Source organism: Lichenostomus cassidix, chromosome 1 (assembly GCF_008360975.1).
Source record: "Lichenostomus cassidix isolate B80296 chromosome 1, HeHo_3.0, whole genome shotgun sequence".
NCBI lineage: Eukaryota > Metazoa > Chordata > Aves > Passeriformes > Meliphagidae > Lichenostomus > Lichenostomus cassidix.
The window spans coordinates 88377691-88404837 of record NC_139479.1 but is presented as its reverse complement, the minus strand read 5'-3'; the positions used below and the strand labels follow the sequence as shown (position 1 = coordinate 88404837).

Genomic DNA, 27147 nt, shown 5'->3' with positions numbered 1-27147 from the left:
CAGAGAGTGAAGATTTCCAAACATGTTAGCAGCACCCTTGTGATGTGATCATAGCGGTTTTAAGGCCACATTGCCTTGAAGGCCAGCAAGTTCTGGGTTCTTTTCATTGCTTTTACCAACATAGATTGATATATATGACCCAAACCTGACATCTAGTGGAGGAAAAATGAGGGCAGGATTTTCCTTGCCTTCCCAGGGATGCACTCAGCTGTGTGCACACTTTGCTCCTCTTTTCCGAAGTGACCTGAAGGCTGCACAGCTCGTCCTGGGCAGGGAAGCAAGCCAAGGAGCTAGTGGGCACTCCAGCTAAGTGTGCACACCTTGTCTAGCTCATGACACCTCTACCCACAGCTATCCATGCCAGAAGCCAGTTCCACAGCGCTGTCAGCAGATAATGAGTTCTAAAGGCTGAATTTTAAAAAGTTTCAAAAGACAAAGTAGAGATCACCATACCTGGTTGAGTTTGGACATGGTCTCGTGAATGCATCAAACAGAAAGGTGTCCACTGCAGCTGCACAGATGGAGTCAGTGACCTACAATTTCTGCTGTCAGGAACATCAAGTCTGCAGTCCTGGACCTGACAAGTCAGTTTAACACTAGTCTTGAGGTTGCAGCTGTGTTTGGCTTCCAGCTCTTTCCCAGTGCTGTAGTTCACTCACTGCCCCATCTGGGCTGTTTGGGCTGGGAGGCCAACAATACTTTGGAAATGTTTTAACAAGTTTCTGCCTCATCTTCTGCACCTGTTTTTGTAATTTCTCAATTTTCAGTTAGCAAAAATCAAAACTTCAAGCTCTCCTACCTGCATGAAAATGCTGAAAGCATGAACCCTAAAGACTAAAAAAAGCCAAAAGACAAATTAAATGGTCCAGTGTTTATTTTTCATATCTTGCAAATGTAAATCAATAGCATAAATCTCTTTACTGAGATTTAATAATACCTTTATTATAATAAATACCTTTACTGAGGTACTGTAAATCAGTACCCCAGTACTGATGAGAGCACTCATAAGCCATTAAACATGGCAGAAGACAAAGGGTATTTATTTTAGTTTTGCATACATTGTATGAAGCATAAAACATCTTTCACCTGTGCTGGTGAAGAGTCAGGGCTTTGTAGCTGTCAGCTGCAACTCAGACTGTCTGTGAATCCTCATTTTGATGGGATCAGTAGCACATGAAACAGCAAGTTACCAACAGTTTAGAGCTTCATTAAAACCCTTGAAATACTTTTTCTTGCCTAAATGAATGCAAAGCCATCAGCCACTGCCAAAGAGCTCAGCTACAGGGCTCTGTCCCAAGCAATCACAACACTGACAAGGTGATGCATGTTTTTAGAAGGGATTTTTAATCTCCTGATAGCAAAACAAAGTTAGTGTTATACAAACAGTACAAAGTTTACCACAGGATTGAGCTTTAATCTCTGGTGGTTGTTTATTGACTGCAGAAGAAACAGAAGCTACTCAGTGAAAACACCTCCTCTACATCCTGTTTGCAGGCAAACTTGAAGGAGAGGCTCTCATCCCCTGCAGCTTTCCCTGAAACCCAAAGTAAGTCTGAGCTAAAGTCTGAATTGGAAGACAGGACTGGGCCTGGGTTGTTTAAAATTCCTGTTTATTCTGCCATGAGAGGAATTGGTTTATTTTATAGTGCTAGACGATTTTGACCTTTCTAAAAGTTGGAAAAGCAGAAGTTGTGAGAGACGGTTTAAAGAATGTCATAATGTATATATGAAAACTTGTGCTATCAGCGATGTTTGATTGTCTTGAAGTCAGAGAGAGCAGGCTTGGGATAATCACACCCCCTGCTACCTAATGCCTGCCAGAGGAGACAGAACAATACTGAAGAAATCAGTCACATTTCTTCTTCATCTTCCAGTAAGTTCCTCATCTCAGGCTCTTTTCTAGCAGAGAATTGTTAGTCCTAATTTTCAAATGTAAACACAGGTACTTCAGTCAGTGGGACACACCGTGCCTGAAGTTTGGCAGGTTGTTTCTGTGTACATAACCTGTGTGTTTATCTGTGGCAAAACTGTACCACACGGGACACACGGGACTGATTTTGGTGAAGCTTGCAACCCTTGCTAATCTGCAGTGAGAGGTTAATCCCAAAAACTAGGATACTTTCTTCTTCCTGTACATTTTTTTAGAGAAATCAGACTGAGCCACAGCTGTTTTAAAACTTCATCTTTTCATATACCTTGCTAAATACCTATTTTAATCAGCGCTGCGGAAGTAATTGCAACAAACAATTTAGAAAATTGACTTTGTCTGTGTTTTGTACATGTTTCTGCACACACAGGCATGGTTTTCTAAAACATTAATTTGCATAGCTTTTAGTTCTTGCTACTTCAAAAGTACGTAAGTGCAGGCATTTTCTGGGCAGCATTTATGTTGGTTTGATTAGACATCTGGGTCACACAACTTTGCTTCCATTCCCTGAAAGGCTGAGAGTAGTTCTCAGAAATATGTTTCATGTTGTGGAATTTGCTTTCTGCCAGTGTTTTCTCATGGTTTGTCCAAATTCTGTATGTTCCTTTTATAGCATATATCAATGCTCCAGCATGTGATGCAAATGCCCAGAAGATATTTGTTACAGAAGAGAAAGGAAGATCTGTAGAAAATGCTTTGTTTTTTCCACAGTGCTGGCCTTGACAGTGACTTGCACTCAGGATCTGGGCGTAGTTTTACAGTTTGTTCATGCTGGAGCAGGTTAGATGTGGATTCTCTATTTACTTGTTTCCAGATTTCATGATCTTGAATTCCATCACTGTGCTCCATAACTAATTGTTCAGTCACGGAGCCGTCCTTCAGGGTAATCTAACAAATGATGTTCTGGGACAACCTTTGTGCAGAATTAGTGGAACAAATAACCCAGCTTGTTTTAAGATGGAACTTATGACAGAATTACACAACTGAAATAGTAGAGGATCTAAAATGTCCTCTTCAGGCTGCTGTTTAAAACAGAATGAGGAGAGGCACAGAGATGCAAGCTTCCTCCTACTCTCATGGCTGCATCTGCAAGTTTTCCTCATCCTGGGGTAGAGGGTTCATAGGCTGATGTGCAAGACAGACCAAGTTAACCTCTCAGCAGCTCTTCTAAAACAGATGGCTCCAAGTTTTGCATTCAGTGACATTAGAGCCCCTGAAAGAAAGAATGACAGCTCAGGGATCTAATTTCTGCTCTGTTATTTTTTTCTTCAAGGTTCCCAACGCCTCTCTCAGCCATGGCTATGGTGTGTCTTTCAGACTTTGAAGCTTATGCTAAAAAGTATTTACCCAAGATTGCTTGGGATTATTTTGCAGCTGGAGCAGATGACTGTACCACACGAGATGAAAACATCCTGGCATATAAAAGGTAACGTGAGGAGGAAATGAAGGGTAGGGTACCATGTGCTACAGCATGTATGACATGACAGGAAAGGGCATAAGTAGCTATAATGGAATGAGATGGAACAGGGAGCTCTTGATGAGCAGTGGGAAGCATGTGTGTGAACAGGATGGGATTTGGGGAATATGCTGCAGAGCCTGAGGGCAGGCACGCTGCACAGTGAGGACAGGCACACAAATGGTGAAGTGGAAGGCCCCAGCCTGGCTGCAAGTAGAAGGAACCTGGGGGTGGACAATGGGAGAACAAGATGCAGTGAGCTGAGGCGGGAGATGCAGAAATTATGGACTGTGGCCAGAAAAGCAGGATCAATGAAAAGTGGAAGTGGCTGAACTGCTGGCTGAATTTACCTCTAAAAGCAAACAGAAAGGACAAGGAGCCTTGTTATATGCTGTTTTCTTCACTGGCTCAGATTCCTGCTTTGCAATTGGTGAATGAAGACCTGCTTTCCATGAAATTTCAGAAAACTCACTGAACATCTCCTATCCCTAAAGAGGTTTTTTTGCTTTACAGAATTCGCTTCCGGCCACGTATGCTGCGGGACGTCTCTGTGATGGACATTAGGACTAAAATCCTGGGGACTGAAATCAGCTTTCCTGTAGGAATTGCCCCTACAGGCTTCCACCAGCTAGCATGGCCTGATGGAGAGAAAAGCACAGCCAGAGGTACTCTTCTGCTTTGGTGCCACATGGCAAAAAGGGGGTTGTAGAAAAGCCTCGAGAAGCTGTTAAGATGAATTGAAATGTGACTGAGAAAAATTTTCAGGCTTGTGGGAGCAAACTCTATTCTCGCTTTCTGACACCCTGCATGGGCAGCTGTATAGCTATTGCTCTGCTTCTCCAGCTACCACCATGCAAAATCAGCCCCATGGAGTTGGCTGCAAACTTAAGACAAGGGCAGAGGATATATTTCTGACTCACACCAAAATCCACATAAGGTTTTTAGTCCTGGGGGCTCTGGATTGGTTGTGAAAGAAGTGGATGGAACTCAGATTGTGAATTCCTTGTTACTGGTTAAGACATGTCTCCCCTGGAGAAAAAGATATCCCCTTTTCACAAATCCTGTGATAGGTTTGGAGAGCTGACCCCTAGAAATGTTTTTTCTTCTGTGTACACTGAGTGGATTTAACAGTACATTCCTGTGAGGACTCAGTCATAAAGATAAAATTCATGGGTTTTTTTAAATAGTTGCAAAATGAAAGCACAGTTTCATTAATTCCCTCTCCCTTTCCTGTTTTCTTAAGCATGAACCAACAACAGTACATGGTACATACAGCCCTTGTTAGTCCCAGGGGCATAGCTGTGCTCTGTAGGATACACATGGAGCAGGAGTTAAGGTGGTCTCTGCAAACAGTGCATGGTTTTGTGTCTGAAGTCAGGTAAGATTGTTCAAATGCCTTTGTTTCTGACTCTTTCCCAATGCCCCCCAAGCGGCCAGAGCAGTGAACACCTGCTACATCACCAGCACCTACTCCACCTGCACGCTGGAGGAGATCTCTGCAGCCGCGCCCGGCGGCCTCCGCTGGTTCCAGCTCTACATCCACCGCAACAGAGCAGCTTCCCAGCAGCTGGTCCAGCGGGCAGACGCCTTGGGCTTCCAGGCTCTTGTCCTCACCACAGATGTGCCCTACACTGGCAAGAGAAGGGACGATGTCCGCAATGGTTTCCGCCTTCCTCCCCACATGAAAGTGAAGAACTTGGAGAAAGCCTTTGAGGTTTGTAAGATGAGCCTGTCCTTTCATTCACTGCTCTGGCATGAACCACATGAGACACAAACCACTGGGTAACTGCTGCCTTGGCATTTGCTGTACCAGGGCATATCTTCTCCCCTGCTGGTTCTGCAGCATCCTGGCTTGACCTCCTGCCAGACTGGGCTCTGTCTTCAAAATCCTCATCCAGCTGCCTTAGAGATACTGATCTCCACCCCCATTGTAATTATTCTCCTCCAGAGAAATTTCTGGAGCTGATGAACATGTCTGTTGGCAAGTTTGATTAATCTGTTCTAGGGCAAGGAAAGACACCAAGGGACCTGTGTATTGTTGCAGCCTGGATGAGTTTTCCTTTTGTTGTTTCCTCTTGGCTGCAGGGAGATGACCGTTCCGAGTACGGACTGCCACTCGACAGCTTCGATCCTTCAGTCACCTGGAATGATATCTACTGGCTGCGGAGCCTGACCTGCCTGCCCATCATCATCAAGGGCATCCTGACAAGAGAAGATGCAGAGCTGGCAGTGAGACATGGAGTTCAGGGAATTATTGTGTCCAATCATGGTGGAAGGCAACTGGATGAAGGACCTGCCACTGTAAGTGAGAAAATGGATGTCCCACATTTTCCCTGTTCACGGGCTGCACATCTGCATTAACCTGGGTATCTCTATGCCTGGGTCTGTGTGTGCACTTCTGGTGGACTTACGTTTGTCCAGTGGCTGTGGATGTGTGCAGATGTACTTTAGCTTTAAACTGGTGAGATCTGTGCCTTGGCATGGGGGCTACCCACTGAAGTATTTCCTCAGCTTCTTGGGAGGGTTCTGTAAGTATCACAGAACCCACAAAAGTGCAGAAAAACGACTGGCGTAGATCAGGAAGAGTTTCTGCCTGTGCCTCCATTAGCTGGTGCACTGCACACAAACTCCTTGCGCACTGCAGCAAAAAGAAAACAAAGCTCTGGAACCAAAAATGTACAAATGAGAGCATTATGTATTCTCATTGTTCGCATCTGTCAAAACATGCAAAACAATGCAGCTAGATTTAGTGAGAGGTCTGCTTGCGTATTTACAGGCTCAAGTCTAAATGGGAATTTATTGACTTGGATGAGCCAGAAAAAGGATAACTTATCTGGGAAAAATTCCCCTGCTTTTTAATTTGTGCAAAGAAATCATGCATTGTTTGGACATGTGTGTATTTCACTGGCTTAATTTGACTTCTGTCAGTTTTTCCAATTGCTCTTATTTTACAGTTCTGCATTGCATGGTATCTTACAAACTTTCTTTTCTCGGTTTTCCTTTGTAAAATAAAAATACGTACCAGGGAATTCTCCTCTATTCTACGTCAAGGCTGACAATAATGAATTAAAAAAAAATTAATAAACAAAAGGCTAAAGGCATAATAACAGAAATGGCATCCACATTAAACTGCTCTTCTACTTTAAAAGTTGCTGTACATACATAGACAAGGCAGTAGATACCTAGTTGAGCTCTGCTATTCTTCTGGTGCCAAGTCTGGCTCTTGCTGAGCTAGTCCTAGAAAATTTCACTCTGAAGGTTTTCAGTTTGAAATTCAGGAAAAAAAAGATCAAAAGAAGGGAAATGGCTGTAAGACACTGCAGAAAAGAGCCTTTTTGTTCTGAAAGAGAGTTAAATTATGTCTAGTGCAATGTACTGCCCCTGGTTGTACTGCCTTTAGGGCCAGAGCCAGCCTCCCTGTGTGGTGCTGCCCTGCAATAACATCTGGAGCTTTAGTCCATGCTGGACTTCACAGAAAAGACCTTAGGGAGGTTAAGGAGACTTAACCTGGAGGAAATGATTGACTGTATTACACAGCAAATGAAATCCTTCACAAATGCTTTAGGGGGAGGCACTTGACAGGTGGTCACCAGGATTGGGTAGAAATGTAAGGTTAGGTAGTTTGGATAGTGGAAGTTTGACAGCAGCATTTTTTACAAACAGCTGTATCATTCCTCATTGTCTCAAATTAAAGTAAAATATTGACAGTTATTTCCACTGAAATTTATATTTAAAATCTTTCATACATCTAGTGAAAATGTTACTTTTTCACTTACCAGAAGTGATAGCAAAGAATATCAGTGTAAGCAAAGCACGGAAAAATGGCATTAAATATCTGGAAAACAGAACAGGGAGCTGCACTTTAGCCTGCAGCTCCTGGTGCTGAGCTATTTGCATAGTCACGTTTCATTTCGAGAAGGTATCCTACTAGAGCATTGCAACCCTGCCTGTCTCTTTGGAATATATCCTCCTTCTCTTGGAATCAAAAGCTGCCCTCAGGGTGACACTGGCTGCTTCTTTGCAGATTGATGCTCTGGTTGAGGTTGTGGAGGCTGTACGAGGCAGAGTTGAAGTTTATGTAGATGGTGGAATACGGAAAGGAAGTGATGTGTTGAAAGCGCTGGCTTTGGGAGCAAAATGTGTCTTTATTGGAAGACCAGCTTTATGGGGCCTGGCTTACAAGGTGAGTAAGGAGCTCTGAGTTCACATGCCTGCTCCTCACACTCTCCAACACTCCTGCGACTGAAGTCATAGAGTTTTCACCAGTGAAGAATGTATTTTTTAATTTTATTTTGCTGAATTTGAAGAGGAATCACCCAGAATTGAATGAAACCCTGACATTTCTGGTGATTTAAAAATACCACTGAATTTCAAAATTTCTGGGGATTTTGAACAATGGGATTTTGAAGGTGATAACATTGTTTTTCAGGACCTGATATCTTGGTGTTGCAGTTTGGTGCTAAAATACTGTAGGACTCATGACCATCAGTGCTTCTGAAAATCGGATCTGGGCTTATTTGCCAGAAAGATGAGTCTGACAATTTTATTTGCTCTCAGCAAATACTTGGGAACAATATATGGTTTTGGTAGAACAGTTTCATAGCAGTGCTGTGAACTCCATCCCACTGGTGGCTGGAAGATTTTGGACAAGGCTAGGCAAAACTGTGTCCTGGAGGTGCCTGGGCTTTCCACTGCTATTTCAGTTCCAGCCTTGCTGCTTCTTAACTCCTGGCATATTTCTATGATCCAGAGTCATGAATTAGGCCTCTGATGCAGAAGGTTAACAAAATATAATTAAAATTAAAATATTATTATACCAGTTGGGTTGTTTTGCTAATTTTTTGCATTTTACACTCTGGATTGGAGCTTTCAAAACTTTTCTCTAGAAGAAAAAATACTTACTTTTATGGTCTAGAAATACTTCCTTTGCTTTAAATGGCACTCTTATTCAGTGGTGTGATTGGTGTGAATTCCAGTAGTTAGGTTCTGAGGGAGAAATCACCTGAGTCTTCTGAAAAACCTGAAAGAGTTTGCAGTACTGGGGTTTTTTTGCCAGTAAATATTAAAAAAAGGGCCTAAGACAAAAAGGGTGTTCCTGTGATTCCTGTGAGCTGCCTACACCTTTTCCACAATGCAAACAGAAAGGAGATGTGATTTTGGGAGTTCAATTCCACTTTGGTATTATATTCCAGAGTATTCCTAAAGATGTATCTCAGTGACATTACCATAGCATAAAATAGAGGAGGGGCATAAACAAATGCTAACATTGTCTGCACCCAAAACATTCATTATTGCAAGACATAAAAAGAAAATTTAAGAGAAAAAAAATAGAAATCCACCAATATTTTATAGGAAGATCAAAATCTTCTATACATTTTATTGGATTTTGAACTTCTTGGTATCACTTACACAGAGAAAAACATGTCGTCTACTATTTTTAAAGATTCAGTCCAGTATTTGAGTAAACTACATTTCTGAAATGGTACCATATATAAAACTCTCATTACTTCGTTTAAAACTGTCAGCATTGTAAGGCTTGACATTTTAAATAGCAAGCCCATTGGTGGGGGGAAAACTGAAAGCTAAAAAAAAAGGACCAGCTACAAAATGTCAGAAGTGAAAAACAGCTTTGTTTTCTTTCCCTGTTCAGATGTATCACAAAAGGAAAAGCATTTAAATTAATCTGTGGTGAATGGAGCACATCCATCATATCATTTTAATCATCCATCTGCATGAGAGACTGGAATTGGCACAGATTTAAGGGACTATCCCAGTTCTCATGGTGCAGGCATCCTGCAGCACTGCCCTGTGCCAGCACTCCTTTTACCCTGACTGCTTTCTCTGTTGGGCCAGGGTGAAGAAGGTCTTCAGGACGTCTTGAGAATTCTGCAGGATGAGTTTCGTCTGTCAATGGCCTTAGCTGGTAAGTGTTTTGCAGGTTTTTTGTAAGGGGTGATACAGAGGTTTCTGCATGCAAGCGCTATAAAATCAGGAGTGTGATGGATGGGTCACAAAAAGGGACTCCACAGGACTGTGCTGGTTCTAGTTGCTATACTTGAGGAGATTTCCTGCTTCCTGTGAAACCACTTGGCATTCCAGGTGTTACAACAATGAAGTGTGCATGGAGGAAGCAGGTTAGAGCAGCTTTGTGACCCAATTAAAGAGATGCAAAACTGCTAAATACAGCCGAGCAAAACTTGGAATTTCTGTTCTCCTGGGAATGGCAGCATGTGTTTTTCAGTATTTAGTGTTTATCAAGGTAAAATGTAACTTATTTTTTTTCTGCATGAGAAGTTCATTAAAAATGGATGCAGAATTTTTCTCTGTGTGTTAGAGGATACAGTCTGTTGGTGATTAGACATGCTTTAAAAGCCTTTGTGTCTCCTCCAAGCTTTTACTCTCACCCTATATTTCTCACTCCTGCTCTCAGCTGTAGCTGCCCTGTTTGACCCCTCACCAAGCCCCACAGAGATCAAGAACCATTTGGACAATGCTCTCAGGCACATGGTGTGATTCTTGGGGTGTCCTGTGCAGGGCCAGGAGTTGGGCTCCATGATCCTTGTGGGTCCCTTCCAATGCATTATATTCTATGGTGTCAAGTATGACATGCAGAGCCAGTGTAGAAATATTCAGACATCAGCAAAGGGTCTTATTTAAGATTTTCATGCTCTAGCAACCATGCTAACCAAGTGGTTAGCAACACTGGCTGGGAGGCTGGAGCTGAAATCCCGCAGGGCATAGTCTGGTTTTATGGGTTACTTTTTCAACCAGTAAAGATTCCTACAAGGTGTTTATTTTCCAGCAAACCCTGTGTCTTTTCTCTATGTTTTCCTGCTGACTTGACTGGATCAGGTTGCACCCTGTTCAGCTTGTTATAAAAGTAATTTTTTTCATGTTTCTAACTCATCTTGTTTGGGGAGTCCAGTGCCAAACCTCAAGGTCGAAGATGCCATTGAGGAGTAAAGATACTGAAGTACCAACCTACCCCAGCCTGGCTCGTACAAGACTCTGGTCCAGAGAGGGGAGGCTTCCAAGCTTCGTCCACAGACCCTTCCCTCTCACCAATGTTTTATTTATTTCAGGCTGTGCCAGGGTCTCAGAGATTGGTCAACACCTGGTTCAGTTCCCCAAGCTGTGATCAGCCTCCTGCCATGCCCACCAGAGGAAGCTCAAGCTGAGCCAGACTGAAGATGAAAAAGGAGGTGCAACAAGTATCTGATAAGACCTTCAAGAAACTTCTGAAGAGATTAGGAAAGGCTCTGTGTTAGCAAAGGCTGTGCTCCGCTTTTATTGAGACCAATGAACTCCTTAACAGTTTGGGTAATTGTTACTTGCTCAAATACATTTGTTTTAAACTGGCTGTTCCATGTCATTACCTATGCTAGGCCTTACTCCCAAGTTCCGCTACATTGGACAGCCAGGCGTGGAAAACTGTGCCTTGCTTTTTCCAGCTGTCCTGCCAAGTCTCACTGCAACTCACTCTGCACACCTCTCCTGCTCCAGGACAGTAAGTGCTGTGGCTGCTATCGTCCACAGATTTGGCTTTTCCTGGGTGTATTCCCAGCAGATATAGAAAGATGCATTGGCTCCCAGGCACCCCAGCTACCCTTTGAAGGTGGGGGCAGCTCTTGCCCACTGCTCCTAAATACAAAGCAGTGACAGAGCTCTTGCCAGCTGCTCCTAAATGCAAAGCAGAGACAGAGTGGAGCAGAGCAGCACTTGTGGGGCTGAGAGCTGTCCATGCTGCAGAGCCCCTGCCCACCCTGCTTTGGAGCTGGCAGATGCCCTGATACCATTCCCTGGAATGTGCAGGAGGAGCCATGCTATCAAACAGCGACCTTCAGCATAAACCCTACTTTAAACTGGCCCTAAGGAGGCAGAAGGGAGAAGCTAACCCTGTTAGCTCGTTGTGTTTAGACTTTAATTTCTCTCAGAGATAAGAGTGTCTGCAGTGATCTCGCAGAGGCCTTCAGGCAGAGGCCTTCCTCTCTGCTCCAGTAACAATAAACCTTGTGGGCACACTGACAGCCCGGCAGATAAGAGCTGGGAATTACACCACATCTCACACGTTGATGGATTTCAAGGATGTACAGAAGAGAAGGAGACAATTGGGAGAGCTCAGCCCTGCGAAGGCTAAAGGCAGGGGGAGGGGAATCACATCACATCACATCACTGTTCCTTTCTACTCATTTGGAGAAGATCCAGGCCAACTTCTCGGACATGTGCAGTAAAAGGGTGAAAGGCAATGGGCACAAGTTGCAGTGAGGAAAATTCTAAGTAGAAATTAGTGGGGGGAAAACATCACCATGAGGGCAGTGAGACACTGCAAAATATGGTTTGTGAAACCTCCATTTTTAGAGATATTCAGAGCTTGGCTAAGCAAAGTCCAGAGCAACCTGTCTGACACTGTTGTGAGAAGAGGTTGGGACAGAGATCCCCAGAGGCTCCCGTTAACCTGAGTTGTTGGGGAATATCACAGAATCATAAAAGATGAGCTGTACCCAGCCGTACCATTGTGCTGCCATGATCAACTACATGGAGCTGCAGAGGCAGCATGTGTATCTCTGAAAGGCTGAAATAAAGCATCTTCTGAGTGAAAAACTAAGATATTTGGTGAGTGAACTTAAAGCAAGAGGTCACAGCATTCAATCAGGCTGAGAATCCATTTAACAAGCCCAGTTTTTCCAAGAGGTTGAGAGTTTTCTATTATCTGGATTAGGGCTGTGCCAATGCATACCAAAGTTTCATGCCCCCTTGTCTGCACCCTGTTCTGCTTTATGTACTTGGCTGTTGTGTATATCTCTGATATACATTCAAGCAAGGTTAAATCTAACAAAAAAACTGTCCCCAAAGATTGTAAACACATAGGTTTAGAACTAATCAAACCCTGCTGCTTCCCAGCATCCCAGGGGGATGAGACAGAGAATCAGTCTACTTACAAGGGTAGGTTATCTATAAAATGGATCCAAATATAAACATTTTTCTTTGGCATATAATGCAAATTTCTCCAACCTTTAAATATATGATTCACTCATCAATTTCAGCTGAGGAAATAGAGTTCTTCCTAAAACTAAAGGGAAAAGGAGACTAAATGTTTGTTTCTAGTTAATTGCCCAACTCATGTGCTGTCTAATATAGCAAAGCTACTACAGGTAAGTCTTTTGGTCTTGGACAAAATGTCAGAAACATTTACAATCACCTTCTCCCTTCTACTGGAATAATTTTGGTACTACTGATATAGAAGGTACTTTCTTTGTCAGATTTGCAGACACAGAAACACTGACGCCTCTTAAGGTGGTTTTCTTCATACCTTGATTAAAGTGATTAAAGTGTCTTACAACTCTTCCCTATTATGAGAAGTTGTATTTATTTAGAGTCTGATGCAGGACAGTTGTCCAAAAGTTAATTATTTCAATCTTGTTCCCTCTTGTCAACGTATAATTAAAAGGGATGAAAATGTTTCCAGGAAGGAACAGTGGCTCCCACCCTGAAAGGCAGTATGTTTTCTTTTTAAGAAAGTTTTTAAGAAAGTTTTCCATGAGTAAATCTCCATCTCAAAGTACAGCCTCTCTCGCAGAGCTGCCAGAATGTAAGCATTTTGAGCTTACAGGCATAGAGCATAAGAAACACATTGATTTTTTCCCATGAGAAGAAACATGGATTTTTTTGTGTGTGTGTGTGTGTCTCTTTGGTCACAATTGCTCCAAATTAAAATTCAAAAGGTCCAGTTAAATAATAAGCATGCTTTTGCTTTTCCCTGCTTCAGTTCTGTTCAGTCTGGGCAACAGGGCAGGCTTCATAAAATCCTTTCCTGAATTAAATATCTTTCTGGACAAAAAGATCTGTTCTTTTCTTCTTAATCCTGGATAGCCTGATTGATAGCAAAATAATTTTACCTGATTCTATAATTAAATTAAATTCCATCATTAAACAGCATTTCCCTCTGCAAAAGTGCATTTTATCCTGTCTAAAACTTCCATGCCCTGCAATGTTATTACATATAATCATTCCAGTACCATGATACAGATTTTTCCTGATGCTGCTGGGAATTTTCCCCTCACTATTTCTCTTTTTGTCTTCTCATCTCCCCTACATTCCATCCCAATCCCTTTTTCTCCTTGTGACAAGGCTAAGAAAACACATTCTCTAGCACCTGCCCCAAAGTATCTGTCACAGCACCAGTGAAGTCAGAGGAGCAACACTTCCTGAGCCAGCGGATTAGGGACGCAGCTGGGATGGGACATGATGCATTGCACATATACTAAGCTATCCTCTCAGTCCATGTATAGCATTTCTCCAACACACACCAAAATGTACAAGCTCTGATTTTCTAAAATGATGCTCTTAGCCATGCAGCCCATTCTACAAAAAAATATTAGATTGTGGGGGCTTTGTTCTACAACAAAGTCAAAGAGAAAAAGACATCAACATAGTTTAAAAATGTCTATGCCTTGACACAAAATGCAGAGTTGGTAAACTTTTTAGATGCTGCTTGGTTGTGTTTTACTCTGCAAGTCCCCTACCTATGCAATAAATCTGGATTTCATCAGGTTGTTCCTGGTGGTCAGGAGCCTGGTGGACTTTGGCCTTGTTGCTCATTGACACCATTCTGGGGTGAATAGCCTGTTCCAGTATCTGCCTCCATGTCCTTCAGGGTTTGGGGAACACCACAGCTAGTCTTGTCTGTGCAGGAGGAGCCGTCAAGCCACCCAGCACCCCCCCAGCAATGTCAACAAGAACAAGAGGTGAAAATGTTGTCTCTAGGTGAGGCTGCAGGAAGCACCAGTAGGTCTGAGCTGGAATTGAGAAAATTGCTGGTGTCTAACCACTGCCATTCACAAAAAGCAGTTCAGATGAAGTCTGCTATATAGCGATGTATAAAATGCCCTCAAACTAAGCCAAGCATTTGTCTGAGTAGTACCTAAGAGGACAAAAGTGCAGTAGCAATAAATCTCCCTACAGTCCTCTATGCAGCACTCATATTCTCATATAAGCACTACGCCTGCTAAACTTGGTCATTCTAATAGCCAAGATTGGTGTAGGAGAGTGTTTTCTGTCCTAAGAGGCTATGTGGTGTTGTCTGGTTTTATAATGCCTCTTTAAAGCATTTTATTTACTTTCTAAAAGTAAAAAGGAAGCCCTGTTACAGAGAATGTCACTTGCAGCTCAGCCTTTGGCCAGTTATTTTTCCTTGCAAAGTGCACAAAATTAATTTGCAGCAACTTCTGATAAGAACATACAATGTCAAGGTCCTGACTGTGAAAAGCCAAGGAAAGAAGCACTGATAACAATTTTTTTTAAAGCTTTGTTGGGGTAAGGAATGGATTTTCAAGGACGCTGGGATTGAAACGGTTGCCAAAACTTCGTCATTTGTGTCAGCTAGAAACCTTTCTCCAACAGAAATTATTTTGCTTTCCTCCTGTCACTTGCAAGCTCAGTTTTGCTCTAAAAAGTAACAGTGTGGGGATGCTTCTTCTACAGCTTTTCTCCAGGGCTCTCTTTAATGAGTGAACAAAACCTACAATAGAATAAAAAAAAGAGCTTAGCAATTAGTGCCACGAATGGAAGCAAAGCATTTTTAGAGGTCCATTCCAGCTGTGCCCCAAATCAGTGATCCCTTTTCCAGTGATGTCAGCCTAATTAATTGTGTTGCTGGACTTCATAACTTGCTTCTCACTTAAGGCAGCTCCCTATTTATCATCCTGCTTCAGCAGGGATGTCAGCCGATCCCTGTGAGAGAGAGAGAGAGAGAGAGAAAATAGAGCTGCAGTCAGTGTGTCCTGACAGATCCTGGAAGGCAGTGCTGGCATTAGGAGCTTCAGGCTCATGCCTAAGCCCTGCCCTGGTCTCACACTACAAAACAGCTTTGCTAGAACTGGAGGGAAACCCCAGGGAGAAACACCTGAGCATTATCCCTGTGTGATAGAGATGCAAAGAAGTAATGACACAGATTACTGCAGAGGCACAAACAGCCTTGCTTTAGCTAGGTACTCTTGCACAAGACATTTCCAGAGGTGAATCTTTCCTCCCTGCAGCTTGAATTTAACTTTGATGGTACATTAAACAATTTCATCACTTCAATTGCCTCTAGTATGCTGAGCAAATACAGAATCCCAGGGGTTAGTTTTTGATCTTGGACAGAGAGAGTGAGAAACCCATGTTATAATGGGGAAGCTCAGTATTTAGAAAATATACAGCAGTAGAGTCCACTCCTCAAACCACTCTAAATAGCTTGTACTGCTATTTACATTTAATTTTAATGCTCCCTACCTTCAATATTGACACTGTGTTACACAAGCAAGTGCAGCTAGAGAGAATTACCAATATGAGGTTTATTCTCTGAGGATTTAGGGATGCAGGACCACATCTAGGCTCAGACCTCACTGGATCCAGAGCCTTCCTCTTTGGTGGGCGTGGTGTGGAAGCATCACATTCTTTTGCAACAAAGGAGACACTCAAGAGGGAGGGGAGCAAAATGACCGAGGTGGTGCTCTGCAGTATATAAATACTGGCTAATCTCCCCCACAGCCTTCTGAGTGCTAGAGAGGTGGAACTGAGACTCGAGGCAGACTTTTGTGGGGTTTGTTTGGCATTGAAGTTAATTTTGAGCATTTTCAGATTTGTTAGTGTAATTGGTTTGCTATGATTTGTAAAAATATTTTCTTTGCATGGAAAAACATGTAGGCTACTTCTGAATGGGAAGAGCTAGCAAATCTAAGGCATGCCAAAAAAATTGTTCAATGTAGGGATTAAAGTTTGTTTTTCACTAGCCTCTCCTTCTGGCAACACCCTTTGATTTGTAAAGACTCCAGAGGTTGATGTCATATGTTCATTCCCCCAGGCAGGAGGAGAACCAGCAGGAGAACCAAGCTCAAGAGACAGCGAGTTCACCACCGAGGAGCAACCCAGAGCGATGTCCCTGGCTGGGGTAAGCTGCCTGGTGACAGGAGCAGGAGGATTTCTTGGCCAGAGGATTGTGAGCTTGCTGCTGGAAGAAGAGGAGGCACTGGCTGAGATCCGACTGCTGGACAAAGCCTTTAGCGATGAAGCACTTGGGAGATTTGAAAGTAAGTGCCATTGCATGTGTGTTGCAGCTGTATGTGCTGTTTTCTCACATGGGGAGCTTGGAAGTCTTTACCTCTCATCCAAACCAGCTGTGCAGGTAGAGGTTTTATCTCAAGGAAGCCTTGCTTTATCCCTCCCTCTCCCTCCAGCATAAAAATCAGATGTAAAATGTGAAAACAAGAGATTTTTGTCAGGCCCTGAGGCTTCTGTATACTGTTCATGTAGTAAACAGGCTGTCTTCAACCTGACTTCCAGTACAACAAAACCCACAGAGCAAAATCAGTGCAAAAATCTCACACTTCTTCATGGGGGAAAGGAAATGCAAGCATAGCTATACTGAGTGGGAGGGCAGAGATATCCAGAGCATGCTGTGCAGGGTTCTGGTATGACAGACTAGAAGGCAATGAGAAAGTTGTGGGTGCAAATTCTAATGGTTTTCTTCAGCTTGCGATTAACTTGGTTAATAGTGATCTTCTGGCTGAGAACTGTGGTGAGGTATTTTAAATACTGCTTTTGTTAATAACGCTATTGCAAGTTTCCTGTTTAAGCAAATGCTAAACACAGAAGACATGGGACCCATCTGCAAAGTGCAAGGCTCTGGCTTCTTGAATGGATTGGAGACAGCACAAGTGAATGATGTGCCCACTGTCAGAAACAGTGTGTGGCAGGGAAAGAAGCTCAGAATGTTGTATTTTAAATGTCCTATCTATTAAGATACTGAGCACATCTATAGAAAGGCACACAGGGGGTCTAAAATTAAGTCAGGTTCTTAAGTCCTTACATTATATTTACTTAACAATAACTTCCTCCATCACATCTTCACTGCAAGACTCCTCTTCCTCTCTACAGGCAGCTATATGGGAACCCTTAAGGAATATCTCCATATGAGTTGCTAAAGAGCCTCAGTCACTCTTTAGAGCATTTAAGTGTCATCAAGGAATAGTAACAGTGCACCATAAACCTGGTACAAATTGTACAAGCCTTACTCATGGTTTTATACATCTCAAACTTTTTCCTCATTAAATCTGACTTAGCATTTCACTGAGTATTTCTAGATGCCCTTGAGCCTTGCAGCAGCCCTTCCTTCCCTGGTTTTGAGAGAGTTTCCACAGAAACAAACCCACAACCTGCAGCTGCAGTAGAGGCTGAAACAGCAGGAGTGTGTGTGGTTTAGCACTGATACAGCAGTGCAGAGGCATCTGCACTGCTATGGACCAGGAGAGTTTTGTGGGAATAATGGAGCATCCTGGGGAGTGAAAACAACTGTTTGTATGACCATAATCTTGGCTGAGCTGTACAAAGGTTTTGCTGTTCTATTTTTTTTTTTTTGTTATTAGGCAAGCTCTATGCTCTCTTTCCTTATCCTCCCTTCTTCTTCCACCGAACACTGCTCACACACCCCCTCTTCTATTCTTTAACATTCTATTCTATTCTATTCTATTCTTTTAACATTCCTTCTGCCTACTGAGCAGTACAGGGGGCAGGGAAAACTCAGTTGCCTTTCCCCTCACCCCACCACTAACAGGTAGTAGGGACCTTAGGCTGGCATTCCAGATGTGTCTAAACAGACTTGAACCTCTGCACTTTGACTGGCAGCTCCTCTATCTGCATCAGCCCTTGTGGCTGCATCTCTTCTGGTGTCCTGCCAGTCCTTGTGCTCAGGACTACCCAAGATATTTCCCTGTCATTCCCTTTCAAGCCCTTCTCTGTCCCAGTGACTTCTATTCCAAGTGCAGGGCTGCTACAAAACCTGTGGGTGGGGCAGGAGTCTTTTGATCTGCATTATTTTTACTGCAGGGACTTTTACTTGCTAGCAGACATTATCTGGATTTCTGCAATAGCCAGGAGCAGAGCTGGGTGGGGTTTTCTTCCTCACTAATCTCTTGAGCACCTTACACTTGGAATATCTGTACAGAGTCAGGGGTGTGGGTAGCAAGACAGAAAAGTATGTGCAAGTTACAGCTCTGTGTGCCAGAAGGCTCTCAGGGGCACTGCTCTTTTGTCCAAACAAGTCTCCTGGTGAGAGCTTGACCATCACTGCTACTCAGTGTGCAAAGGACAGTGGCATTTGTGGTCTTCCACAGCCCTAGGGAGTCTGGGATGATCCAGTCAATGCCAAGTGCTGGAAGCTGGAGTCTGCCCAGTTACATTGTGTGGCTGAGAATGAACATCACATTGAACTTTGATGGTTTGGGTTTCTTACCTCCAATCTCCACTTCAGATTTATCCTTCTGCCTTTCCCATGCTTCCACTTACACAGTTCTTTTTTTGTTGTTCACTATTGTATTGGCACTTCTGGAGAAATCAAAACTCCTGTGTTGTTCTCAAGTTTAGGGCAAATAGTCTGACTGTATTGCTGAGTCAAAAACTGCTCACAACAGGGCACTGAATTTTATTGAGAAATCATTGCATTTTCAAGCAAAAAATACCCCATAGCAAGCAGAGAGTTTGCTTACAACTCACAGGACACAGAACCCACTGGTGAAGAAGAAAAAGCTTTCCCAATGAGTAGGTAATTTGTCATAATCACTTTATGCAAACATGGAGAGCTGACTTGAATTTATCCTGTTCCTCCCCCTCTGACGTGTGTGCCTTCGATGCCTGGGCAATGGTGTGTGTAAATGGAAATCAAGTTTCTCTCTGCTGCCCACCTCAGATCGAATCCACTGTCTGCCAGTCATTTCTTCCTTCCTCTCTCTGCTTCCAATCTCACCTGTAGTTTTCTCTTCACCCAGAGCAAAACAAGACCAATCTGCTGTTTCCTGACATGAGGCTGATGCTGCTCAAGTGATCAAGGCCCATATTGTACTTACCATGGCAGCTTCTGCTGGCTAAAATGGGATAGAGGAGCAGATTTCCTGACTCCTATCTGACACACACAAACTGCAAGTCCACAAGGCACAGAGCAGACAGCAGATTTCTTGTGATCAGCTTTAAAACAGACAGGCTTTCTTCTGTACTTTTCCTGAAAACTTTGATTTGCATGTGTAAAAACTTCCATTTTCCAAACTCCTGCCTGGGCACTGTGATATCTTTGAAGGGGTCACATGTCAGAATTTATGTTGTGAAAATTATTTCTGTCTATCCTTGGGATTGTTGCAATCCCACAATGCCTTATCCATGGAGAACACCAACGTAAGGGCCAAACAAAGACTAATATTTATTAGAGCAAATCTAACTACCAGGTGCTTAACAAAAAGGATTGTAAACACTTTTGCATCCATACATGTAGAAGTTAGAGGGAACCTTCTGGAGTCCAAGGAAATGAAGACAGTCTGTAAAATAAAGGAGCAGAAGAGAGCATGTGGCAATGACTGTGCTGGGAGGGCAGTAACTCTAGGTTTATTAACAGTTTTGCAAGTGTTTCACAAATCCTAAATCTCAGACCAGCTGTCTATGGTGGGAAAAAAAAAGCCCCTTAAGCCTGTTGCACCAGAATAATTGTTAAATTGATACAAGATTACATTCTAGAATGCTATAGAGATAATGAGATAAAACCATTCTAAAAGATATTCCCACTCAGCTCCAGATCCAAACAGCCTCCCTCAGTGTTTCATATTAAACACATGGGATGAAATACTGCCTGCTCTGGAGCTGGAGACAAAGCACTGGGATACACAAGATTTCAGTCATGGCTGAAGCTAAAAGCTGTACAAATTAATCAGATTCTTCTCTTATCTAAAAGGGAGATTTAATTATGCTGGAAGAAGACAGAGGCTCTGCCTGTGCTGCAGTCCCTCCCAGTAGCTGTGCCTGGGGAGCCATCTAGTGCAGCCCCAGCAGAGGCTCCCAGAGGACTTGCTGCAATGTCACCTCCTCCCTACAAGTGGTGGGCCATGCTGAGAAAGTCCTCTCCCCTCCCATGGCATTGCTGCAGCCAGGCCAGCTGACTTCCCAGAAGAGCAGCATTGCCTTGGACTGTAAATTTTCCCAAGTGATCATCCAGTGTTAGCTCATCTGTCAGCGTGGCTCTGGGCTGCAGACAGAATGCTTCTGCCCAGCACAACTTAGGGAAGGGTGGCTCAGTGACCTAGAGCTCCACTGGGGTCACACACAGCAGCTGCTGTGGAGGGAGAGGGCTTAAAAAGCAGGATTTAATCAAGCCAGGGCTGAGGCAGCTCGGGAGAAGGGTCTTGAGAGCTCAGAAATGAACCAGAAAGACATGCATGCTAAAAATGACCCCACATCACTGACACTGAAATGGAGCCAGAGCTGGAGTTGGAAGAGGCACTGTAAGTCCCAGCCAAGGTGCAAGAAGAAGATGTGTCAGAACTGTATATAATTTATTAGAAGAGCTGCAATACAGGCAAGGCAAAGGGACAGAAAGGAGGTATGAACACATCCCTGTGCTCACATGCTCTGGGTGGAGAGAGATCATTCATCACCTTGAAGATAGGAACATGCAGTGGCTGCTCAGTACCTTCAGGTTAACACATCTATAGGCAGCCAGGCACCAGAACATGCACAGCTAAAGTTGCTCCCCTCTGAACTTTAAAAGTCACACCTAAAGGAGGCTGGCTAGCAGAGGAAAAGATTTCTCTTTGAAAAATAAAATAGAAATAAAATAGAATATTGGCTCCAGGTCTATGGTAGGTAATGCAAAATGAACATTTCCAGCATTGTAGTTAGCATTTAACAATAGTCATTGGGAAATGTCTTCTGTTTTGCAGCCTTAAAATATCCCTGCTGTTCCTGGACAGTCAGCACCTGCCAGGCAGGGTCAGCCCTTCACCACTCCTTCCAGTGCTGTGCTTAGGATGCCTGTAAGGTCTTGTGCTCTGTTTTCTGCTGCCCCTGCAGAGTTCAAGGGGAAGACTGAGGTGAAGATCCTGGAAGGGGACATCCGAGATGTGACATTCCTGCACCGTGCCTGCCAGGGCGTCTCCCTCGTCATCCACACAGCTTCCCTCATCGACACCCTGGGCCTCATCGAGAAGAAGCTGCTCTGGGAAGTCAATGTGACAGGTGAGCAGGTGAAGCACCTTCCTCAAACCCACACCTGTGTCCTGAGCACTGTCTGCTCAGGAAAAGGAGCACCTGACCTGAGTTTGTTTTGAGCCAGGTTATCTGGGTTGTTCTGCACCTTGCACAGACACCTAAGGGTGCAAATCCTTGTGCATGTGCAGCCCCAAGCAGTTCTGGCCTGTCCACACCCAGTCTGCCACTCCAGGGCAATGCAGGATCACTCACTCTGGTCAACACTCACATATGCCCATCCTGACACCTCCACAGGCTCTGCCTTCAGTGGTGATAGCTATAAACCCATGCTCAGTGGAACTTTCTGAAAGGAATTCACCTCTGAAATCCCATTGCCCATCTCAGAAATTTATTTTTATTCTCCCTCCCCACATAGCATCCCTGCTGTGTACAGTTTTCAGTTTTTACAAATTGCAGACTTTGGCTGCAATTACAGAAATGTTACATTGATAACACCCCAGAGCCTGTGGCTCTCTGCTTCCTATTCTTTTTCTTCTTCCTCTTCTCCTTTTCCTCCCATTTGCCATAAAGTCTGCGTGTGCAAGAAGGCAGTTTAGAGGAACAAGAACTCTCCCACCTTGAGCTTCTAATTTAAAATTCTCCAACAAACTCAAAGCTATGGGAAGGAGGGGTATCAGTGACTTAGTGATGGGATCTCCTCTTCTACTAGGGAACACCCATTCTTCATGAAAGATCAGATGAAGGGGGAAGGTTTAGACTTGGGAAGGGTACATGTAGCATCAGTTGCCAGGAAATTTAAATGTATTTCCTGAAAGAGCAACTTCACCCCCTGGTCTGTGATGCCAACACCCTTGATGCCTTTCAGAGAACTTGTACTGCCTAACCTGCAAGCACACTGGCCTCCCTGGCTGTGGTGCTTCAACAGTTTGGGGGAGATTTGGGGAAGATATTCTTTATTTACATGAACAGCTTTCCCAGTTCTTTGTTCCTGTCTGCCCCAGGGCTTCTCCACAGGAAAATAAGGAACACACCTGCACAGGCACCACTTTTACAGATATTGGCTACTCACCAGTGTTCAGAGTAACACAGAATTCTTGGTAGTTGAGTTGTTTCTTACATGTACCTTAAAAAGAGTTGGAAGGCATTTTAGTTGTTTTAGCATGGCTCACTGCCTGTACCTTTAGCTTCCAGACCCTTTCATTTCTGCTCAATCAAAGCCACAAATTGTCAGTGATTACAAAAAAGAGCACAGTGTGCAGCCTCTTAGGCCCCTGCCGGGAGGGAAGAGCAGAAAAGCAAATTTCTGGAAACCTGTGCATTGGGTAATACGAAAATATATATGGTTGGTAGTTCATAAAGCTCTGTCTTTATGACCATACTCCTGCTACTATTTGTTTTTTCAGAGCAGAATGTGTTGCCTAAAGCCACGGGGAAAAATAATAAAAAAGGAAACAACTGGGAAAAAAAAATAAAAGCAAAGCATGGAGACCCACTCATGGAAGATTTGCTTTAGTACAAGCTATATGAAAGATACTCAGATTCCCATTACTGTAGGACTCTTTATATTTTTTACATACAACTCTGATTTGCAAATAAGCCACATTTCATTTGGGTGAAATTCATCTTGAATAGATACCAATTGTCAAGATAATTTTATGTTTGCTTTTTTTAAAACTTGCTATCAAGTTTGATTTCATCAAGCCCTTCTGCACTTTATTACTTTCCCTCACTTTCTAAACAGTATTGATGGCAGGAATTAAGCTATTATTTTTAAAATAATATGATAAATTAGGCTTTTTCCAGATGATCCTGGCTTGTGTGTGATCTAAACATAGTCACTTGTATGAACTCATTTTTCACATTAATTTATTTCTGTCTGTGTAACTCTTTTTTCAGTGCACTTCCTTAATGTTTCTGAAAGCCTCATCCAGATTTGTTTTCCATTTGTTTCAATTTCTTTCTTTTTCTTATTCAAACTTGAAAAGAGGAATTTTAGTGCCCTAACAATATTCAGTTCAATAATTCAATAATTCTTCCCATTTTTCACTCATTAATGAGTCCATATTTTGCTGCCAATGTTCCTGGCTCTTCTGAACCTCTTTAATTCATTATATTCTTTTCTGTCACACTAGTCTGATCTGCATTGTGCTGCCTTTAGTTGTTGCTGTAACAGACTGAGCAGACTTGGAAGATCATTTATGTGCCTCATTGCCAGTGTTTGATTTTATCCCCTAGATTTTAGGCCACACTCTTCTGTTATAATATCAGTCATTTTGGTTTCATGCTCCTTTGCCAAAGACATTTTCAAATGTCTTTGAGCTGTGTCTTCTTTACCAAAGTCACCAACCTTTTTACACTTAATTTCTCTCATTACACCATGCACAACAAATAGGGCAATTTCTGCCTCAAACCTGGGGAGAAAAATAATATTTTAATTGTGATTATAACAACCCAACTTATTAAAATATTTATTCCCCCCTTCAATGTGCTTTCCTAGTTTAACCTTCTTGGCTATTTGAAAGACTTTGAACAGTTGACCTCTGCTGCCCCCAATGAAAGCATTATGATAGGATTTTAAAAGTAAGAAATCCTGTACTACTGCAAGTGAAAGCCAGAATATGTCAGAAAAGGAGACATACACACATAAGCATCACTTTTCTCACTGTACTTTATGACCTTTGACTACATGTCATTGTGCCTTGCTTCACCATGTTTCTCTTCAAGCCCTTCTCTTTAGTGGATAGAATTGCACTGGGTGTGACTGATTTTGGAGCAAACCTTCAGGTCCTGTATGAATTCTGTCCTGGCATAGCAAACCACCCAAGAGCATCCTCAATCCTGAAAAACACAGACTCCAGCACAGAGAATGGATAATACCTAAGGAGAGGGGCAGCTTCTGAAGGTTCTCTGTCTTAAGTCAAGTAAATCCAACCAAGAGGCACGAGTCCCTCAGTCTGTGGTCAGTACACATGCTAAGTTAAGCAAGGGCAAAAATTTGGTTCTTGGCATAAAAAAACCCTACAACATGCAGTTAGGACCAAATGTTCACCCTTGTTTAACTCTGGAAGGTGCATTGATACTACTTACATATATATGCAGAGCAGATCCAGGGTCATTGAATAGACTGCCCTGTTCAGGACAGTATTCTTCCAGCTGCAGGGAAGGGAGATCTGGCCAAACTCAAGACAGAGATGCTGTTTCTGATCTAGAAAGCCCACTTTTTCCTGGCTGGGGAGCTCTAGACTCCCTTGCATGTTTGTTTTTTGAAGGTACTCAGCTCCTGCTGGAGGCGTGCGTCCGCTGTAACGTCCAGCACTTCATCTACACCAGCACCATAGAAGTGACAGGCCCAAACTGCAGAGGGGATCCCGTTTTCAATGGTGATGAAGAGACAGCTTATGAGAGCACATCCAAATTCCCTTATGCCCAAAGCAAGAGACTGGCAGAGGAGTCCGTGCTGAAAGCCGACGGCCAGCTGCTGAAGGACGGCGGCACACTGATGACTTGTGCCCTGAGGTCCATGTACATTTTTGGGGAGGGGTGCCCCTTTCTCCAAGGCCACCTGGATAAGTGCCTGCTGAACAAGAACGTCTTCCTGCGCTTCTCCAGGAAGGAGGCTCTGGTGAACCCTGTGTACGTGGGGAACATCGCCTGGGCTCACCTGCAGGCGGCCAAAGCCCTCCGAGCGCCGCAGAAAGCCAAGCGCGTCAGGGGCAACTTCTACTACATCTCAGATGACACTCCTCACATGAGCTACGCCGATCTGAACTACGAGCTGACCAAGGAGCTGGGCTTTGGCATCGAGCCCCAGCTCCCCATGCCTCTGACAGTGCTGTATTACTTCTCTCTGCTGCTGGAGATCGTGAGCTTCTTGCTGCGGCCCTTTGTGAGATACATCCCCTCCACCAACCGGCACCTGGTCATGCTGCTGAACACCCCCTTCACCTTTTCCTACAGAAAAGCACAGCAGGATTTTGGCTACGTGCCCCGCTACACGTGGGAAGAGGCCAAGCAGGGCACTGGAGAGTGGATTGCCTCTGTGATCCCCCAGAGAAGGCTGTACTTGCAAAGCAGCACTACCTGAGCCTGAAGAGGAGCTGAATCCCTGCTCAGTCTTGAGCCAGGGGAGAGCTGGGGGAGCAGCAGCAGCAGATCACTGAAAAGCATTGAAATGAATACTTTGTGTAACAGCCCACCGACACCCCCCACCCCCAAACTCAGAATAAATAAAATAAAATGTTCATTTGTTTGTTGAATACAGACTGATGAGGGTAACTGTACTGTACAGTCCACACCCACTACTGCATCTCTGCAGCACAAAGACTTATTTTAGTAAGACTCCACACAGTCCACAGTGTGAACACTTCAGCCCTTTTTTCACTCCACGCCACCCCTAAGGCTTTTGTAAAACACAACTGGTCCCAAAAGAAGGATTACACTTCACAAATATGTACCACTCAGCTACACCCTGTGCACTCAGTGCTTGCCAGCCTCACCAAATTTTGTTCACTTTTTCATGGATATTGTGCATTTCATGCACCATTCACCCAACAGTCAGACTTTGAGCACTGTAAGCATTTTGAGAGCAAAAGTACAATGTAAGTGCAACACAGTTTTAGTTAGGATTGTGTGTGGAGGGAGAGAGGGGGGAGATTTGGTCAACTGAATACTTCTTTATACACTTTCATTTTCCTAGTGACCAGTTTTGCAATAAATCTGGCAGGTGTCCAGCAGAAGAGCTTAGAGAAAATGAAAGGGAGAAAAATATTGCAGGATGGCCTTGGTCACTGAGGGGTTTCCACTGCAGAGTCGAGGTATTTGTGAACACTGAGGAAAAATAAACAGTGCTGGAAAAAATCGTGCTATTACCACATTTCAGCTGAGAACAAAGGCTAACTTTAGCTGATAGGTACACATGTGCTGCCCCTGTGCTTCTCTGATGGCCACATGAGCTTCTGCAGAATGTGTAACTTGACTTTTGGGCAAAAATGCAGGTCTTGTCTGAACAAACAGACGTGATCCAGTGTTTGTTTCTTAAACATACATCTCACTGGCTGAAAACAGCTCTAAGAGATGGGAATTTCTTGGTTCTGTTTTGGATGGTGTGAACAGAAACATTCTACCTGACTCAGTACTAATGTAAATAAATCACAGTTCCAGGGATGCTGACAGCTTCAAGCCTGTACTGAGTTTAATTATTCAGTGCCCTAGATATTAGATAGCCCCAGTGCAAATATTACTATGTGCTCTAGTAACATCTTTGGTTAACTCTGTAAAATCTGAAGTAGTAGAATGCCAGAGAGCAGAACTTCCAGTCATATTCTGGGGACACACACCCTCCACAAAGGTATTGGCTTTGGTTTCCATCTGCTTGTGAGGAGATTATTTATTCCCCCGCTCTCTCCAGACGTGTGATGGTTCACCTTTTCTGCCATGGTGACATTACCAAACATCCTGAAGGAACACAGGGCTACTTCCAAGAGAGGTTTGGGGAGAGAAGGAAGAGACACAACCCCTCTGGGCACTGCTTTAGGCTCTAGCAGAGCTTCAGCTGCTCCTGTCAGGCCTCACCTCTCCCTGCAGCTGGGACACTGCACTGCAGACCTCTGTGCTTCCTTCCCCTCCATTCCCTTCCATGGACACTGCTCCACTTCCCGCCCCTGCATGCACATTATTTTATTTATTCCATTCAATGCACACACTTAGGACAGCAAAAATGTGTTTAACACAGTAAGAAACCCAGTTTTTCTAGGTTAATGAT

The 27147-nt window shown here is 43.5% G+C and overlaps 2 protein-coding genes across 7 annotated transcripts; both read left to right on the top strand.

Moving 5' to 3' along the window:
* The first annotated feature begins 1427 nt into the window (after nt 1-1427).
* HAO2 (hydroxyacid oxidase 2) lies at nt 1428-10743 on the top strand. Of its 3 annotated transcripts, none has more exons than XM_085069599.1 (8): nt 1428-1546; nt 3201-3353; nt 3897-4048; nt 4814-5097; nt 5469-5684; nt 7408-7566; nt 9237-9306; nt 10466-10743. In XM_085069599.1, exons 2-8 carry the CDS (start codon nt 3223-3225, stop codon nt 10519-10521), a joined length of 1068 nt encoding a protein of 355 aa, XP_084925725.1. In that variant the 5' UTR covers nt 1428-1546; nt 3201-3222; the 3' UTR covers nt 10522-10743. The 3 variants fall into 3 exon arrangements, with proteins under 3 accessions (XP_084925725.1, XP_084925743.1, XP_084925734.1); XM_085069608.1 differs by lacking the exon at nt 1428-1546 and adding an exon at nt 1855-1873; XM_085069617.1 differs by lacking the exon at nt 7408-7566.
* On the top strand, nt 10573-25642 carry LOC146445212 (3 beta-hydroxysteroid dehydrogenase/Delta 5-->4-isomerase-like). Of its 4 annotated transcripts, none has more exons than XM_085069558.1 (4): nt 10573-10703; nt 16225-16450; nt 21249-21413; nt 24656-25642. In XM_085069558.1, exons 1-4 carry the CDS (start codon nt 10683-10685, stop codon nt 25468-25470), a joined length of 1227 nt encoding a protein of 408 aa, XP_084925684.1. In that variant the 5' UTR covers nt 10573-10682; the 3' UTR covers nt 25471-25642. The 4 variants fall into 4 exon arrangements, with proteins under 4 accessions (XP_084925684.1, XP_084925692.1, XP_084925711.1 ...); XM_085069566.1 differs by lacking the exon at nt 10573-10703 and adding an exon at nt 15812-15963; XM_085069585.1 differs by lacking the exon at nt 10573-10703 and adding an exon at nt 15834-15867.
* The last annotated feature ends 1505 nt before the right edge of the window (nt 25643-27147 follow it).